General features: G+C 44.2%; 1 protein-coding gene across 1 annotated transcript in view; it reads left to right on the top strand.

Annotated features, from left to right (window-relative positions):
* Positions 1 to 20,440, top strand: part of ZCCHC4 (zinc finger CCHC-type containing 4) — a 61,019-nt gene that overhangs the window by 26,819 nt on the left and 13,760 nt on the right. Inside the window, exons 5-10 of the mRNA XM_082267968.1 lie at positions 1,544 to 1,624; positions 3,993 to 4,065; positions 8,052 to 8,202; positions 11,900 to 11,997; positions 12,178 to 12,299; positions 15,527 to 15,602. Coding sequence (XP_082124094.1) covers positions 1,544 to 1,624; positions 3,993 to 4,065; positions 8,052 to 8,202; positions 11,900 to 11,997; positions 12,178 to 12,299; positions 15,527 to 15,602 — 601 coding nt within the window. The remainder of the gene's footprint in view (positions 1 to 1,543; positions 1,625 to 3,992; positions 4,066 to 8,051; positions 8,203 to 11,899; positions 11,998 to 12,177; positions 12,300 to 15,526; positions 15,603 to 20,440) is intronic.

The following is a 20,440-nucleotide window of genomic DNA, read 5'->3' as shown; positions in this document are numbered from 1 at the left end:
GTATAGCAGGCAGGGGAGAAATCCCCCAGCACCCTGCTCAGGAGGGACTCAGTGGAGGCTGGAGAGGGAGTCAGAAGCAGGGGGTTACTCACAGGTCCCTGAGGATTAGTTAGGCAGTGTCCTCTAGTCTGAGTGTCCGAGTGTGGCTGAGCGGAGTCCCCCTCCTCCATCTCCTCACGCTGCGGGGACGGGTCCGCCATATTGGAATGCTCGGCCGCCGGAAAGCCTGAGGTAAAGATCTCCGTTAGGCTTCTTCTGACCCGATCGGCTCGCATGGATCGTTGCCCGCGGGTCCGGTGGAGGTGCGGACCCCGATTTGGGTCTGCTAGTGTGCCGCTTCACCGCGCTGGGCGGGAGACAGTGCCGGGATGGCGCGGAGCTCCGGTCCTAAGCGGCCATCTTGGGAGCTACCGCGCATGCGCCTCTGGCGATCCTTCTATATACGATTACAGGTCTCTATGGTCATTCCACAAGCCACGCCCCCCCCCCACAGTTAGAATCACTCCCCCTAGGCTCACATTTAACACCTTGACCACCCAAAATGTTAACCCCTTCCCTGCCAGTGTCATTTGTACAGTAACAGTGCATATTTTTAGCACTGATTACTGTAGTAATGTCACTGGTCCCCCCCAAAAGTGTCAAAAATGTCAGTTATGGGTCCGATCTGTCGCCGCAATGTCGCAGCCCCGCATAATGGCAGATCGCCGCCATTACTAGTAAAAAAAAAAAAAACAATAAAAATGACATAAATCTTTCCTGTAGTTAGTAGACGCAATAACTTTTGCGCAAACCAATCAAAATACGCTTATTGCAATTTTTACCAAAAATATGTAGCAGGAAACAAATTGGCCTAAAATGTTAAAAAGATTTTATTTTTAAATTTTTTTTGGGAATGTTTTATAAAACAGAAAGTGAAAAATATTTTTTTTTTTCAGAATTGTTGCTTTTTTTTTTTGTGTAAAAGCGCAAAAAATAAAAATTGCACAGGTGATCAAATACCACCAAAGTAAAGCTCTATTTGTGGGGAAAAAAGGACGTAAATTTTGTTTGGGTACAGCGTCGCACGACCGTACAATTGTCAGTTAAAGTCATGCAGTGCCAAGTTGAAAAAAGTGGCCTGGTCATTAAGGGGGCAAATCCTTCCGGTCTTAAAGTGGTTAAAGAGCAGTCAGAACTGGTTGACCTTTTTAAAGAACAATGGACAGTGAGCCAAAAATGTACACCTTTCCATACACACGTTATGTGAAGCATGATAATTGATGGTTTTTACTACATGCAGTGCTGAAATATGACATGCAAAGACACCTATAAGGTGTATCATTAAAAATAGAAGATACTACTTTAATGGTCCACTAAAGCTATAAATTGCACAGAATCTAATGCATGCAGCCTTGAGTATAAAGCTGTTAGTGCAGCCATATTAGTTTGAGTTCTAGCCTTTTACCTAGATGCTGAGTCATTTATTTATTTAGCTTTCTTCATTCTCACTGTATTCTTGAGTCAAAACTAGCAACTTAAAATGACTATTGTTCCGACCTTCTAGATTACATGAATGGATTAGACATCAGGCTTGTGAAGACTCCAAGCTGAAGGTGAAGAGTCTGTTATTAGACATTGATTTCAGGTAAGCACTCATTGTATATCTATTACCATCTAGGCTTTTAAATAAAACCTGACAGCAGAGAAACATTAAAATGTATTTCTACTTTTGCCGTTAAATTTGAGAAACCCTGCTATACAGTATGTTTATGTGTTCCCAATTCACACCGCATACCCAAAACAAAACAAAAAAAATGTAAAAAATATTTCTTACCTTTTTTAAATGTTTTCTATTTGGATGTTTGTAATGAGAAGGTGTCATGGTTCTAAGATGTCCTGGAAAGCGGTAATCCTAGTACGCATGGACTGAATGTTGGACATCGGCCGGTACAATAGAAACCGGCCAACTTTTGGCCCATGTGTAATGCAACCGGTCTGACAGTTCGGCCAGCATCTGTCGAAGGGTCTTGACCGAAAAAGGTCTGCCAACCGGCTCCTAATCAGCACACTGAGAGCGCTGACCGAAGTCTTCTGGCGGGGGCCCCCCTGACGGCACACAATAAAACAGCAGCAGAGATTGCTGTACTAACAATGAATAGTACAGCGGCTCAGACCTGAGCTGTCAGTTTTTTTTTTTTTTTTTTTTTTTTAGCCCGCTGGGTTGAGCCAAAAAAATAAACTTGTAGTGTGTACCAGGCTTTACAGTGTCTTCGTCCCCACACAGAGTGAGTTATACCTCATTATATCGGTGCTCCAGCCCCCCCGATTGGAGAAATTAAAAGTCAGCAGCTACACATACTGTAGCTGCTTACTTTTAATATTAGGACACTTACCTGTCCTGGAATCCAGCGATGTCGGCACCCCAGCTGATGTTACCATCGGCTCTCGGGTGCTGCTGCCGCTATAGCCTGTTAGAGGAACCAGCAGGGAAGCCTTGCGGCTTCCCAGCCGATTCCCTACTGCACATGTGGCGGCGGGCAAGGAGGGGAGGGGGGGTTGAACTCCTTACATACCTCGCCGCAGAGAAGTCTGACTGCAGTGGGGACGGCTAACTGCCAAAACAGGTACCTGCTCCCCCCTGTCAAGCTGAGTCCTAATTTTTAGCACTTTGTGTCTTTTGACCCAGAGCAAGTAAACACATTAGGATTTCTGACTTTTCTTAGGCTTTTCATACATGCTTACTTGTTCCTGATCGGAAAGGATTGAATGTAGAGTGTAAGCACGACCAGGAGACTCACATGTTCCGAAAGAGGTCAGAAATCAAATCTCTGAATTTCTTCCATGACAGGTTTACTGTAAAGTGACCTGTCCACATAGAGCTATACAAAAAGGCAGCTTAGGAAAGCCAAGTAACATTGGGGGTCAATAATCCATGGACCAAGTCAACAAGTACCGTATTTAATATAAATTGGCCTCAATTAGAAACTTGTCTAATCCAGTCTGAACAATTTTCTTCCAGCAGACGTCTGAATCTCGTGTTTGTACTATGACTTACTTGCATCCTGGTATATGTGTATGCATTTTATATCTATCAAAAAATAAATAAATAAAGCAACGTACAATTCCCATAGCATTTCAAAATTTTTTTATTGTCCAATTCAGTGTGCCTTGTGCGCCAGTGTCTGTGATTCGTCACATCGATCGCATGGTACAGAGACCAACCACAGCGGACCTGTACCATGTGATAGCTGTGGCCAGTCACAGCTATCACAACAGTACACAATGACACATGAATGGATGCCATTCACAAAAATGATTTCTTATATGGTGGTCAGATCATCATTGCAATAAGCAATCATAGTAAAACGATGGTGACACTGTACTGCTTTGGTCAAAGTATGTAAGAAAATAAGAAAATTAACATTCTTAATCTTTCTTCTTTAAACATACTGTTACCAGTCAGTGTCCCTGATCACCCTCCCAATTCATTGTGCCAGTTACATCAGGTGTCCCTTTTACGTTAGGTGTCCACCTCAAAGTGCCCCTGTTCCTTGTAGCGCCAGTCAGGCGAGAAGTGGGAGCCAGAGGGTAGCTTTTTTTTTTTTTTATCTGCATAATTCTATGCTGTGCAACCTCCCACTAATGCTCAAGTGTGTGAGTGAGGCTTTAGTGGGCCAGTGAACAACAAACCTATGTATTTATAGGTTTACAAATATGGTTATTCAGAATATGAGGAATACCGGCAAGGAAATCCAAGGCAGACAGAAACAGAAGATGGAGGGCAGATAGAAGACTAAAGTCCATAAGGAGTTAATGCCCCTGTGCAGAAATAATGGCAATGCATTGTCCGGTTTTCATGGCTCATCAAGGAAAACAGTTTGGTTTAAATAGCTAAGATTGCGACTTTATTGCAATATGATATTTTATATAAGGAATACAGTGCTTGAATATTATTTTACTACAAAATGACAAATACAGCAGCTGACTGCTTTTTTTTTTTTTTTTTTCCCCAGGTATTCCCAGTTTTACAGCAAAACTGATTTCTGTCACTACAACATGTTTAACCATCATTTTTTTGGTGGAGAGGTAAGCTTTAAAAAGAACCTGCTTTTTACTGATGGATGCTGGAGCAATTTACCAGCTCTGGAAAAAAGAAAAGTGGAGAGGTTTGCTATAACACCATTCATATTTTGCTGTCATTTTCTGAGCAGCACTTAAAAAAATGACAGGCTTCTAAGCCATCAACTTTTATTATTCTAGCTTAGAAGAGAGCTTCATTGTGCACTTGCTGATCTATTTTTTACCTGTGAAATCGGTCCCTTCAGCTGTCTGAAATTGTGGCGTTCTTTTGCCCATATTTTGTTTATAGTCGTTACAGCTAATAAAATACTTCCTTTTTACCTACTTGAAGACCAGGCCTATTCTAACACTTTTTTTTTTTCATTTTTTTACATATAAAGATCAGTATTTTTTTTTGCTAAAAAATTACTCCAAACACTATATATTTTGTTTTAGCAGGGGCCATAATGAATAAAATGGTGATTATTTCATTTTTTAGGTCACATTGTATTTGCGCAGCATTTTTTTAAATGCAATTAAAAAAAAAAAAAATACACTATAGAATTGTAATGCAAATACCCATTTTTTTTGGTAAAATATAAAATATGATGTTATGCTGAGTAAAGAGATACCTTCCATGTCATGCTTTAATATTGCGTACACCCACAGAATGACGACAAAGTACGATACTTTAAAATCTCCATAGGCAATGCTTTAAAACGTTTTACAGGTTACCAGTTTAGAGTTAGAAAGGAGTTCTAGTGCTAGGATTGTTGCTCTCGCTATAACGTTTGCGGCAATACCTCACATGTATGGTGCGAAAAACGTTTACATTTGCTTGGGCAACCTACATATGTGTTTACTTCTTCGTTTGAGCACGGGGGAGGAGGCGCTTCTAAAACATTTTTTTAATGTTAATATTTTTTTTTTACACTTTCTTCAGTTTCTTTTAATTTTTGTTTTTAGATCACTTTTATTGCTGTCACAAGGAATGTAAACATCCCTTACGATAGCAATGGGCAGTGACAGGTAATTTTTATAGAAAGATATGTGGTCTATTAGACCACAGATGTCTCCTTTGCCCTAAAAAGCAACTGATCACACCAAGATCAATGTAATCAGATGCTTTCACTATTTAAAAATGGCGTTGTTTATATCCTGGGAAACTGGAAGTGAGGAAAATGCTTGTCCGCTGGCTTACAATAGAGGTGACTGGAGGCCGGGTCATCTCCGAGCACCACTATGGTCTAATAGAGGGGATTGGAGACAATTTGGTCTCTAGTCCTCTCTATTGTAAGCCGGAGCAAGTGCAGGATTGGATGCGGGGCTCCACACTTGGACAGGAGAGCCCAGAGAGGCACCGGGGGGGGGGGGGGGGGGGAGACGCCATGCCACCTGTAAAAGCAATCCAGTGGCTAATTAGCTGCTAGGGTTGCTTTTACTTCATAGAGCTTCACTGGTTCTAAAAAAAACAATACTGGGGCTATGGCTGATAGCTGTATCTGTAACCCCCTGGCATAACCACTTGAAGTCCATCACATACAGGTGACGCCATACCACCTGTAAAAGCAATTCAGTGGCTAATTAGCTGCTAGGGTTGCTTTTACTTTGTAGAGCTTCACCGGCTCTAAAAAAAAAACAATACTGGGGCTATGGCTAACAGCTGTATCTGTAACCCCCGGTATAACCACTTGCAGTCAATCACATACATGTACAAGATTTGGCAGCAAGTGGTTATTTTTTTCGCACACAAATTTAGTACAATATATGGACAGCGCACAGTGATGGTGTATGTATATGTATATGTGTGTGTATGTGTATGTGTATATATATATATATATATATATATATATATATATCATACATACATACATACATACATACATACATACATACATACATACATACATACGGAAAAGATCCCACGAGCAGCGATCCATAATGTAAGTCAGTTTATTTGCAATTAAAATCAGGGAATGCAAGCTCGTTACCACACGGGTCTGGATGGTCATTATGGATCGCTGCTCGTGGGATCTTTGTATATACCATCACTGTGCGCTGTCCATATATTGTACTAAATTTCTTTGCATCTACATCCCATGCTTGGGACGGGCAGCACAGGGATTGGTTTCTTCATTTAGCCAGTGATCTCCTGGTTCAATTCGTCCATAGGGGGCTTTGACTTTTAGTGCCTGGGCTTAGTGTATAATTTTTTCGCACACTCCTCTGAAATATTGCATGTGAATATTTTTTATTCTTATTTCCGGCCAGCAAGTGGAGCTCTAAGCTCTTTCTTTTACAGGCTATCCTTATCTGCTTTCCCACAGGCTTTTTTGCTCAGAAGAGTGACAGATGATTTGTCAGGAGAGAGAGCTTTTAACACTGTCATAACTGTGTCATGGGTGCACCCTGTATTACATGTTCATTTATAAAACAAAGACCTGGAATATATAGTAAAAAAAAAAAAAAAAAAAAGTATGTAAAACATTATTTTAAAAACTTTTAAAATTGGTACAAAACCATTATAGTCTGTTTGTTTAATTGTAAAATAAAAGATCATTCTTCACAAAACTGACCTTTTGCTCTTGCAGAACAAATGCCTCTGAGCTGGGTCGTCCAGTGTCTTCCTATATCACTCTGAGAGATAGAATAATGGAGGTTCTATGGCTGTTATCCACATCCTTGCTTTACTACATAGAAAACAGGGCAGTAGCTCTCTGCCAACTATACTGGTAAAATGCTTTTTCAGTCAGTGACTTGCTAGGTACAGTAGCAAGGATCAGGATGATGGCCCTAGAGTCTGCATCTATAGGTTCCATATTCTATTCCCTTTGGTTTCCTTTAAAAGGCATTGTCCACAGGAAGAATTAGCTGTTTTGCTATAGCAAGCAGTCCGGTCTTTCCAGAGAATTGCTGATTCATACGTTTTCAACTGGCCGGAATACTTTCACATTCTGTCTGGTCTGCAGGGACCAGTTGAAGAATCTAGGTCGGATTCTCAAACTACAGCCCTACAGCTGTTGCAGAACTACACATCCCATGAGGCATTGTAAAACTGACATTCACAGACATGACTAGGCATGATTGGAATTGTAGTTCCTGAACAACTGGAGGGCCATAGTTTGGGAATCCCTGATCTATGTGATTGATAAATGATCATTTGCAGCTTGGACACATCTTCTTATAAATTCAGAAACCCCTAAAAAATAAAATTTCCTGTTTTTAAAAAGATTTTCTCATCCTTCTTCCTAAAAAGTCATAGAGCTCTTTAAAGCAGAACTCTAGCTAAAAATAACATGACACCAATGAATAGCCTTTTAAAAAATAAAATGATGAAACCAGTCTTTGCTGCAATATTCTTCTTCAGTGCAGAGATTTTCCCCACTGTACTTTTCTTCTGCCACTGGATGTCCTTAATTTATGGCCAACAATACCCACTTCCTCTGAGCCCAGGTTGCCCTTGGACCCTCCCCAGTCTGTAACTGGACATTGAATGGAGAAGCAGCACTGCAATGAGCTCATATCCCTGTTAATCTGCTTCTCTTTCTATCAGCATGCTTCTTGTTAGCACAGGAACTGATTGGTTCCTTGCACTGCTTCTTCCACTCACACACCAGCCCTGATGTACAGAGACTCCAAGAGTCTGATACCGGGTCACATTCAGATATTTACGCTGCCTGTATTTAAAAATACTTTTCTTGATGACAGAGATGTATTCATTTTTGTCTTTACTATATGCCTTGAGTTCAGCTTTAAATAATCACCAGCACAGTGTTTCTCAACTCCGGTCCTCAGGGCACACTAACAGGCCAGATTTTAGGTATTACCTTGGGGAGATGCAGACTAGAATACTGCAATCACTGAGCAGCAAATGATATCACCTGTGATGTATTTGTTTTCTTGCAAACCTGGCCTGTTAGTGTGCCCTGATGACCGGAGTTGAGAAACCCTGCACCAGCATATATGTAAACGACTGATGACATCTGTATTAAGGAATATGTTGAATCTTTCAGGCTCCAAAGGAAATATGTCAGAATTTCTTGCAGGAAGATAATGGAGAAGGAATTATCATGGTGACTGACCCGCCATTTGGAGGTTTAGTGGAACCATTAGCTTTCAGCTTTAAAAAAATGAGCGAGATGTGGAGAGCACCATCAAACACAGGTATGCTGGTACCGATTATTACATTTGCTGGCTTAGTTTAGTATTCAGACATGTTATGCTAAATATCCACTAGAGGGCGTGCTGCTGCCTCTTTTGGATTCTTGTCTTTCTGCAAACTGTTTCACTTGATTAAAAACTTTTTTTTATTATTATATAAAGGTGCCGCTTTGTGTTCTATTTAGAATGGATAACCTTAAGAGCCGGTTCACACTGGGGCGACTTGTCAGGCGACCTAGTCGCCTGACAAGTCGCCGTGGGTCGCCTGCCATAGATTAGCACAGGACCCGTTCTAATAGGAGCGACACAAGTCGCGCCGACTTAGAAAAAGGGTCCTATACTACTTTGGGGCGACCTGGAGCGACCTGCATTGACTTCAATGATATGAAGTCCGTGCATGCCGCTCCGAGGTCGCGGTGCGCGCTGTGCACCGCGACTTCACAGGTCGCCCCGGCAAGTCGGGTCGCCCCTATGTGAACTGGCTCTCTTAAAAGAAAAAACACAGGGTCAATGTTTAATACCCTGCTTTTTTTGGGGGGAAAAATCGGGAAAATATGAAGCTGTTCATAACTCAAGGAAAACCACACAACACTCCCTGCTTTAATGGAACTTACATTCTGAAGTTCTGAACAAACACACAAACCCACACATGCTGTGGTCAATTAACATGCAGTTAGTGTTGCTAATCATGAATAAACCTAGCGCTCCGTACACAGAAACTCTAATCACTAAACCTGTGGTTCCCTCGGTTCTATAACTTGTGTACACCAGAAACGTGTCCAAAAGCTCTATTCTTTAAATCTGTGTACCTAAAATCGGGGGTACAGGAACACCCGAACTCATCCCAAACCTTACCCAGTGTTTCTGATTCAGGAGTGTACAGCTTGTTGGCATTGAGTCCTGGTGCTTCTGTGACCCTGATTTTAAGTGCACTTTTTACTTCCATTATACTGAATCACAGCAGCATAATCATAATTCTGTTCATTGCTGTCCCATGGGTTCAGCCCACCCTCCTGCACTCTAGATAAGGCAGGGACTGTCAGGCTGCGCATACGCAGTGTGACATTGTTCATGTTTTTAGATATTTATTTGACTAGGCTGGAGATACTACTGTGCAAACCAGAGTCCTGCCAACTGACCGAAAGCCAGGATTACTAGGTAATTCCTGGTATATTGACAGCTGTCAACCAAGCGACTTTTTCTTTACAATCACAGGTACACTACTGCCTTTTTCCACATTTATTCATATTTTTTCCATACCCCCTAAAGGTCCTGGCGTGTACTCTGGGAGGTACACTTACCCCAGGAGCCATTTACAGGGAAATCAGTGGGAAACAAAGGTAATTCATCTCTGCATACTTTTTCAGTACAAAGACAGATGTTCTATCTGCTCAGTACTTTTTATATTCAGGTGTCCCTTTAGTGCAGCAGTTCCCCCCACTTACTTTTGTGGGTGATCGGAGAACCCCTTTGTAGTGCCTAGGCAGAAGAACGTCACTAGCACACCGTGGATCTCCAATGTGGGTCCAAAGCTTTATACAGCGATCACATTGTTAAAGCAAGATCAATGTTTTGGAGCCTCGCATTACCCTGTCACATGCCTGATGAAGGAGTTCTGCAAGGCTCCGAAACGTTGCTCTTGTTGTAGCAATGTATTTGTTGAATAAAGCTTTTGACCCACGGTGTGCTGAAGATTTCTTCTGCCTTGACTATCTTTGGTTCCAGTCGACGGTCATTACAGCACCTGCTTCTTCACATGCTATGTCATTATCCAGGAACGTGTGTGTTTTGGGACTGTGCATTGATGTCTGTAATTCCTAGTACATACAGTACGTTGAGAAAATTGGCTGAAAAATACCGCTTTCGGGGCGAGATTGTCCAAATATCTGATCGTTCGTACACAGTTTTTGAGAACCAATCACAACAGTTCATGCAAAATTATCTGAAGGGACAAGCATGATAACAGAATTACCATTTTTGTTTAATCAGTACAGTTTTTGTCCATTAAAAAAAAATAAAAAAATCAAGTGACGAAGACAAGATGCTTGGAAATGAAAGAATACAATACATTACATCATCGTGGGAAGTTGTATTCTGTCTAACGAGAATTTTCATGACTCTGTTAACCTATTCATTTTCATTTCCAAAAAATTGACGTTTGTCTGATATTCTCATCATGTGTACCAGGATTGACCACTTCTGGACCGGAAAGATTTACCCCCTTAATGACCAGGCCATTTTTATGTGTTGCTTTAACTAGAGCTTTCTTTCGGTGGTCTTTGATCTCCTCTGCAATTTTTATTTTTTGTGCTTTAAATAAGAAAATGCAACAATTCTGAAAAAAAAAAAAAAAAACAATGTTTTACTTTCTGCTATATAACATTCCCCCAAAAAAATAAAAATAAAAAGATAATTTTTTTCAGCATTTTAGACCAAGTTGTGTTCTGCTACATATTTTCGGTAAAAAAATCCCAATAAGTGGGCGGCACAGTGGTGTAGTGGTTAGCACTTTCACCTAGCAGCAAGAGGGTCACTGTTTCGAATCCCAACCACAACACTACCTGCGTGGAGTTTGCATGTTCTCCCTGTGCCTGCGTGGGTTTCCTCCGGGTACTCCAGTTTCCTCCCACACTCCAAAGACATGCTGGTAGGTTAATTGGATCCTGTATAAAGAAAAAAAATTGCCCCTACTATGTATGTATGAATGTGAGTTAGGGACCTTAGATTAGGGCTCCTTGAGGGCAGGGACTCATGTGAATGTGTAATGTATATGTAAAGCGCTGCGTAAATTGACAGCTCTATATAAGTACCTGAAATAAATAAAATAATAAAATAACTGTATATTGATTGGTTTGCGCAAAAGTTATCTCGTCTACAAACTAGCAGAAATATTTGTCATTTTATTAATTTTTTTTTTTTCACTAGTAATGGTGGTGATTTTTAGTGGGACTGCGACATTGTGGCGGACAGATCGGTCACCAACTGACATTTTTGACAGTTTTGGGGGGACCAGTGACAATATTACTGAAATCAGTGCTAAAAATATGCACTGTTACTGTACTAATGACACTGGCAGGGAAGGGGTTAGCACCAGGGGCGATCAAAGGGTTAAATGTGTCCTTAGAGGGTGCTTTCTAACTGTCGAGGGAGTGGCCTTGTTGCATGAACAGAGACCTGTGTTCCTAAATAAGAGGAACACAGGATCCCTGTGTTCATAACTGACAGAACAGCGGTCTGGCTTGTTTACAACAGCAGATCGCCAATCTGTCTCCACGGGGAGTGATCGCAGGTGCCTGGCGGCAGTTGCGGCCACCGGACCCGCTGATTGGCTTCCCCCGTGGCCAATGGGTGCATGCACGTCCCCGCAAAGCGACATACAGGTACATCATTTTGCGGGACAGAGCCGACCTGCCGCAGTAAAACTACGGCGGCTGGTCAGCAAGCGGTTAAGGCAGAAGAGTTATTCCCAAAGAAAAGCTTTGCTGTGTTTTGCAAAAGCCAATCATTAATTCTCTGGAATTTATCAGCCTTTTAAATGATAAAAGGTAAAATCAGGTTGGTGTGGAATACTGGACATTGCACATCTTCATTCCCTTTTTGCACTGACTAGTTAGAGCCTTCACTTGTACTGAGCAGACCAGATGAAATAATGACATAAGGCCTTCACGAGTGAATAACAAAACCCTTTTCTTCCTATCAGGACATTCCATTGAGCTGACCACATTTTGGATTTTTCCCTACTTTTTTGAGCCTCGTATTCTGCAGGCTTCTGCCGGGTTTGCCATGCTGGATTATCAGGTGAGTGCTGCATTACATATTTGTTCACATACAGTATACTATTCCTTGCATATGTTTTCTTCAGAGTATCCCAATTTAGAATCCGGACGAATGTTTTTTGCAGATCTGTAGCTGTTGAGATATGTATAGTGACTCTTTTGCCTCGTTATCATTTTATTCTAAATCTTGTTGCTCTTTCAGGTGGATTATGATAACCATACTGTATACAAACATGGGAAGACTGGAAGGAAACAATCACCGGTCCGTATTTTCACCAATATTTCACCAGAAAAAATTGTGCTTCCCGCAAATGAAGGCTACAGGTGCAATATCCTTTCATACTTGGGCTTTTATTTGTACCATACATGCGTCCCTGGAAAACTGACCCTGGAGTGCATTGTCACCCAACACCCACTTTATGGGAGCATGGCTCTGTTATAGCAGTTGTGTGCTGCTATAGAGGGCCTGTATAATGGTGCTGACATAAATGAATAGGAGACTTCATATTGAAAGTTACATTAGAAGTTGTAATTGAATGACTGTGCACTTTTATACATGAAGCCAGCATTTTTATTTTGTGTAGCAAAGTTTAACATTTTATCAGGTGTCAATGTATTTTTTACCTTCAGTCTTTGTACCATTACACAAGTTCCTTTCCTGTACTAAAATCTCTTTAGGATGTTCAGCATCATATAGATCTTTTCTTCCCAGCCTGTCCCTGACCAGTCCCTTTCATTGGAGCTTAGTTCTTTCAATCATGAAAGCTCAGCTTTGTATGTGAGAATTACCTTGGGCGGTCTGCATGGTAAAACGTGGGCAGGCTACAATACCACCAAGGTATTCAGATCCTCCAGACTGGCAGCCACCTATCAAGGCATTATTTCTCTTACGTTCATTGACGGACTCAGCTCTTCCATAATTCTTGACCATATGGTTATGGCGCCACCTTTAGGAGTAGGACACTAAGCAGCAAAAAGACTGTTAGGCGTTAGGACCTAGATTCCTGCTCTGTGTTTATGGCCGCTGGCTCGGCACTTCGTCCAGTTTTGACCACGGCTTTGTGTCTCAGACAGTCGCTGAGTGGTCTAAGCTCTGGTCCATTGCCAATCGGTCCAGAGCCTCAAGTACATGTGTGATGTGTCCTTTGATACGTCCCCATTGCTTTCCAATCTCTATGTCCTGGCAGTGGTTCTTCAGCCAGTTCTCTGGCTTAAGTGTTGGTCTGCAGACCAGATGTCTAAGAAAGCCCTGGCCAATTTACCCTCCTGGTTGAGTGGCTCTTTGATGACACCCTGGATGACATCATTAAGAAGGAAAGAGTACCTTTCTCCCGCTATCCAGGAAAGGGTAGGGAGCCGCACCGTAAGCAGGGTCCCTCCTTCTCTGCACACAAGCGGCTTTTTCATTCACCAGGCTCCTCAAACAATGGATCCAAGCCCTTCAAGGGGCACAAAGCGTTCCTGCCCTCACAAGTCCACTAAGCCCGTGGACAAGCCCTCCTCGGCATGAAAGCCTGCCCCGATCCATTTTCAGGGTAGGTGGGTGAGGTTGCTTTAGTTGATTTGCAGATCCTTGGACCTCTCTGCTTTCCAAAAAAACGGGTCTGCAAACTGATTCTGTCAGGTTGCAAAATAGAATTTCTTGCTTATCTGCCAGACAAGTTCTGTCCTTCCAATCTTCATCTCTCCCCATCTCGTCTGCAAGGCCTTTACAGGGCAGTGCAGGATCTGCTTGTCCCGGGCATGATAGCCCTAGTTCCAGACCCAGAGAGGTTTAGGAGGTTTTACTCCAACCTGTCCATCCGATACTGGACCTCAAGGCCTTGAATTGCTTTGTGAAAGTGCAGAGATTCAAGATGGAATCCAACTGTTCAGTGGTAGTTTCCCTTCATCAGGAGGATCGCCTGGCCTCTATAGATATCAAGGACACATACTTACATTTTCCCATCTGTGCCAGGCACCAGTGCTTCTTGTGCTTTGCGGTCATGGACGCGCATTATCAGTTTGTGGCGCTCCCCTCCCATGCTTTGATCTGGCCTCTGCTCACCAGGTGTTTACCAAGTTGCTGGCTCTGGTCCTGGCATTGCTGAGACAACGGGGGATTGCTATGATAGGCTATCTGGACGATCTCCTCCTGCAAGCGGAGTCTTACTCTGCGTTGATGCACTATGTGGCAATCACCATGCGCACACTGCAGGAGTTCAGCTGGGAGCTGAACCTCAAGAAATCTGCTCTGACCCCCCTGCCATGCGTCTGGAATATCTGTGGCTGACCCTCAACTAGGTGCAGGCCAACATGGTTCTCCTACCAGGCAAACTTTGGAAACTCGGAACTGTGGATTGGTTGCTGCTGTCCCACAAGTGGTCCTCTCCATGTTTTTGCATGCAGGTTGTGTATAATATGGTGTCCACTTTCGAGACGGCCCTGTATGCACAGTTCCAAACGAGGGTCCACCCTTCTCTGGTGGCTTTAGTCTCCGTCTCTGTGGGCTGGGAAGTAATTTCTCCCTCTCCTTCAGATGGTGTTTATGATGATAGCCAGCAGTCTGTATGGGTGGGTGGAGGGGGGATGCTGGAGAAGTCTTGGCTGCCTAGAAGTCCTGGAACTAAGGGTGATCAGTAGGGTGGCCTATATCCATTACCAGGGACAAGGAGATTGGAAGCAGTAATGGAGGCCTCACCAATTTTTTAGTGGGTAGAACTTCACGTGCCAGCTCTCTCTCTGTTTACGTTCGGGGAGTAGAATACTGGCAGGTGGGCTACCTCACTCATCAGGTGTTGGATCACAGAGAGTGATCTCTACACTCAGACATGTTTCATCAAATCTGCCTACAGTGGGGCACACAAGATGTGGATCTGCTGACCTCCTGTCTCAACAGAAAGGTGTCTACAGTGTGATGGATCCCCTTGCTGATGCTAGACACCCTGGTAGTTATTTGAAGGCTTTACCCACTCATTTATACATTTTCCCTTCAAGGACAGTCAGTCATTCTGGTGACTCTGGACTGGCCTTTGCGACCCTGGTATGCAAATGTGGTGCAGGTGGTCATGGATATCCCCTGGCGGCTTCCTCTACGGGAAGATCTTTTGTCCCAAGGGCCGATCCTCCACCCTTCTTTACATTTGCCGGCTTTGATAGCTTGGCTATTCAAAGCCAAGTTCTAAGAGACACGGGGTTGTTGGGCTTCTCCACCCTTCTTTACATTTGCCTGCTTTGATAGCTTGGCTATTCAAAGCCAAGTTCTAAGAGACAGGGGGTTGTTAGGCTTAGTGATTCCCACCATGTTGAAGGTGCATAAATCCACCAATCTGAAGATGTATACCATACATGGAAGGCTTAAATTTCGTGGTGCGAGGCTTCGGATTTGCACTCTCATTCCTTCTCGGAGTCTCGGATTTTGGCCTTTCTTCAAAAGGGAGTGTATCAAAAGTTTGCCTTTAACCCACCTTGGGAGTTGTCAGATCATCTAGTCATCCTTTTGGGTATACTTTTTATTATTTGTTATTTATTATTATTATTATTATTATTATTAATTATGTTCTATCATTTAGGTTCTGTTCACTGTGTCAGAGATATGTGTCCTCTGAAAATAAGCACTGTAAAACCTGCAACACTTGTCCCTCAAAGGTAATACATTTATATTATTATATGGGTATTATGTGTATGCTATGTGTGTGTGTGTATATATACAAACTATGAAAAAAATTAGTATTATGTTTGTGTAAGCTTTTGTGAAATAGATATTGGATTGTAAGTTTCTTTGGGAACAGAGACTGTTGTCAGAGATCAGTATGTTCTGTAATGTGCTCCAGTATTTGAGCTGTAGTAGTCATATAAATCCTGGTTTCATAGTCAGAACATGCCTGCCAATCCTATTGGTAAAGGACTTCTTTAGGTACAGTGCTTTGCGAAAGTATTTGGCCCCCTTGAACTTTGCGACCTTTTGCCACATTCCAGGCTTCAAACAAAGATATAAAACTGTAATTTTTTGTGAAGAATCAACAAGTGGGACACAATCATCAAGTGGAATGAAATTTATTGGATATTTCAAACTTTGTTAACAAATAAAAAACTGAAAAATTGGGCGTGCAAAATTATTCAGCCCCTTTACTTTCAGTGCAGCAAACTCTCTCCAGAAGTTCAGTGAGGATCTCTGAATGATCCAGTGTTGACCTAAATGACTAATGATGATAAATAGAATCCACCTGTGTATAATGAAGTCTCCGTATAAATGCACCTGCACTGTGATAGCCTCAGAGGTCCGTTTAAAGCGCAGAGAGCATCATGAAGAACGAGGAACACACCAGGCAGGTCCGAGATACTGTTATGGAGAAGTTTAAAGCTGTATTTGGATACAAAAAGATTTCCCAAGCTTTAAACATCCCAAGAAGCACTGTGCAAGCGATAATATTGAACTGGAAGGAGTATCAGACCACTGCAAATCTACGAAGACCTGGCCGTCCCTCTAAACTTTCAGCTCAAACAAGGAGAAGACTGATCAGAGATGCAGCCAAGAGGCCCATGATCACTCTGGATGAACTGCAGAGATCTACAGCTGAGGTGGGAGACTCTGTCCATAGGACAACAATCAGTCGTATACTGCACAAATCTGGCCTTTATGGAAGAGTGGCAAGAAGAAAGCCATTTCTTAAAGATATCCATAAAAAGTGTCATTTAAAGTTTGCCACAAGCCACCTGGGAGACACACCAAACATGTGGAAGAAGGTGCTCTGGTCAGATGAAACCAAAATCTAACATTTTGGCAACAATGCAAAACGTTATGTTCGGCGTAAAAGCAACTCAGCTCATCACCCTGAACACACCATCCCCACTGTCAAACATGGTGGTGGCAGCATCATGGTTTGGGCCTGCTTTTCTTCAGCAGGGACCGGGCAGATGGTTAAAATTGATGGGAAGATGGATGGAGCCAAATACAGGATCATTCTGGAAGAAAACCTGATGGAGTCTGCAAAAGACCTGAGACTGGGACGGAGATTTGTCTTCCAACAAGACAATGATCCAAAACATAAAGCAAAATCTACAATGGAATGGTTCACAAATAAACATATCCAGGTGTTAGAATGGCCAAGTCAAAGTCCGGACCTGAATCCAATCGAGAATCTGTGGAAAGAACTGAAAACTGCTGTTCACAAACGCTCTCCATCCAACCTCACTGAGCTTGAGCTGTTTTGCAAGCAGGAATGGGCAAAAATTTCAGTCTCTCGATGTGCAAAACTGATAGAGACATACCCCAAGCGACTTACAGCTGTAATCGCAGCAAAAGGTGGCGCTTCAAAGTATTAACTTCAGGGGGCTGAATAATTTTGCACGCCCAATTTTTCAGTTTTTTATTTGTTAAACTTTGAAATATCCAATAAATTTCGTTCCACTTCATGATTGTGTCCCACTTGTCGATTCCTCACAAAAAATTACAGTTTTATATCTTTGTTTGAAGCCTGAAATGTGGCAAAAGGTTGCAAAGTTCAAGGGGGCCAAATACTTTCGCAAGGCACTGTATATTACATTCAAGGCAGTATACTGTTTAGTAGTACCTACATTTCTGGTTAAAGGACCCATTGTCTTTTTTTTAAAAGAAAAACAAATGTACAACAAATGAAAATAGAATGTGGGGTGGGATTTTGAATGTACTTTTAAGAACATTTTTTTATAGTTCTCCTTATGTGCTGATCTTAGTGTACACACATTGGGATTCATGCAGACCTTTCACTGCTCACTCTTTCTGTGTTTGCCACGTCTGTGCATTACCGCCCTACAGGGCCGGACTGGGAATAAAAACCAGCCCTGGTAATAATTTCATACCAGCCCCATAGCATTTTTATACCGGCCCACCAGCATAGCGTCATTTTCTTGATCATAAAAGGGAAAACCATGCATTTTAAAGCACATGTGAAGTGTGTATTATATGTAGATAAGACAGATAAGAAATCACATAGGGTTTTATATACATTATAAACACACACACACACATACATACATACATACATACATAATGGGGAATGCTGCAGACTCTGATGTAAAGGGGAACCCCAGGAACTCTGGAAATGTGACCATAGACCACCTTCCGCAGAAAGAAGGGGGGGGGTTACTGATATAAGGGGGGCCTTTATATCAGCGCCCCCTTACATTACTGTATTCATTTCCCCCTTACGTCACTGACCCCTACTCAGACTGGTCTGGCGGAAGTGTCACTGACCTCCTCTCAGGGGGACCATGCAGGGCTCAGTCAGTTGGCTCCCTTGTTGGCTCTGGGTTTATCCTATAGTCTTCTCTTCACAGTCCACAGACATTTGACTTCTCCTGTGACCACCTCCCGACTCCTCTCCAGACTCCCCCCTCAGAGACTGCAGACATGATAAAAGACAAGAGATGGTCAGAGGCTGTGTGGACATGGTACAGGAGATGTCAGAGGTTGCAGACATGGTACAGGACATGTCAGAGGCTGTGCGGACCTGGTACAGGAGATGTCAGAGGTTGCAGACATGGTACAGGAGATGTCAGAGGTTGCGGACATGGTACAAGAGATGTCAGGCGCTGTGCGGACATGGTACAAGAGATGTCAGAGGCTGTGAGGACATGGTAGAGGACATGTCACAGGCTGTGCGGACATGGTACAGGACATGTCACAGGCTGTGCGGACATGGTACAGGACATGTCACAGGCTGTGCGGACATGGTACAGGACATGTCACAGGCTGTGCGGACATGGTACAGGACATGTCACAGGCTGTGCGGACATGGTACAGGACATGTCAGAGGCTGTGCGGACATGGTACAGGACATGTCACAGGCTGTGCGGACATGGTACAGGACATGTCACAGGCTGTGCGGACATGGTACAGGACATGTCACAGGCTGTGCGGACATGGTACAGGACATGTCACAGGCTGTGCGGACATGGTACAGGACATGTCACAGGCTGTGCGGACATGGTACAGGACATGTCACAGGCTGTGCGGACATGGTACAGGACATGTCACAGGCTGTGCGGACATGGTACAGGACATGTCACAGGCTGTGCGGACATGGTACAGGACATGTCACAGGCTGTGCGGACATGGTACAGGACATGTCACAGGCTGTGCGGACATGGTACAGGACATGTTAGGGGCTGTGCGGACATGGTACAGGACATGTTAGGGGCTGTGTGAACATGGTACAAGAGATGTCAGGGGCTGTGGTGGTGGTGAGGGGGGTGGGATCGGAGGTGGTGGTGAGGGGGGTGGGATCGGTGGCGGTGGTGAGGGGGGTGGGATCGGTGGTGGTGGTGAGATCGGAGGCAGTGGGTGGCGGCGGTGGTGGTGAGGGGTTGGGAATCGGTGGCAGTGGGTGGTGGTGAGGGGGGTGAGAATCGGCGGCGGTGGTGGTGAGGGGGGTGGGAATTGGTGGCGGTGGTGAGATCGGAGGCAGTGGGTGGCGGCGGTGGTGGTGAGGGGGGTGGGAATCGGTGGTGGTGGTGAGGGGGGTGGGAATTGGTGGCGGCGGTGGTGGTGAGGGGGGTGGGAATCGGTGGTGAGGGGGGTGGGAATCGGTGGCAGTGGGTGGTGGTGGTGGTGAGGGAGGGGGGTGGGAATCGGTGGCGGTGGTGAGATCGGAGGCAGTGGGTGGTGGCGGTGGTGGTCAGGGGGGTGGGAATCGGTGGCGGTGGTGAGGGGGGTGGGAATCGGTGGCAGTGGGTGGCGGTGAGGGGGGTGGGAATCGGTGGCAGTGGTGAGGGGAGATTAGTGGCAGTGGTGATGGGGGGTGCCATCCTCCCCACCGCTTCCCCCCCATCCTATCAGGGATAAGATCTGTGGGGGTGGTGAGATCAGCAGGGGGCAGTGGTGGTGGTCTGGTGGAGGTCGGAGGATTGCACAATTACACTGCTGATTTTAATACTAACTTGGTCAGTCGGACTCTCGATTCCCTGGCCGGGTGCGATCATGCTGCTGGGCTGGCCGGTGTCTGAGTAGTGGGACTCTCGGCGCTGTCACCGTGACCGTCCGTCTTGCTGACAGTCACATGATCCACCGCCGGCCGGCGCCACGCAGCCGCTCCCGCCAGATCTGACGTCATACCGCTCATAGCGGCTGACGTATGAAAGACTTCACCAGGGCTGCAGCCTGCAGCGGCCATCTCACCGCGGCCGCGGCGCGGTCCCAATAGAGGCCGCGTCTTAAAGCGGCCACAATGTTAAAGCGGCCACAATGTTAAAGCGGCCCCAAAGTGGCCCCAGGGCCGGCGGCCCACCGGGGTGTATCCCGGTAGTCCAGTCCGGTCCTGCCGCCCTATGGACTTCAACGAGGATGTGTCTCAAGGCCAAAGATGGCGGGAGACTGAAGTCTATGGGGATGTAATGTGCAGGTGCTGCCAGGATGCAAACAAATACTGGAGGTTGCGCCCATTGGATCAAAGTAAGTATATGTTTGTGCAGCAAGAGGGGGGGATTACTTTTGGTCAGTGCAAAGG

This window comes from Pelophylax lessonae (genome assembly GCF_965119305.1).
Source record: "Pelophylax lessonae genome assembly, chromosome: 1".
Classification (NCBI taxonomy): domain Eukaryota; kingdom Metazoa; phylum Chordata; class Amphibia; order Anura; family Ranidae; genus Pelophylax; species Pelophylax lessonae.
The sequence above is the reverse complement of the archived record's forward strand: the minus strand, read 5'-3'. Positions and strand labels throughout refer to the sequence as shown.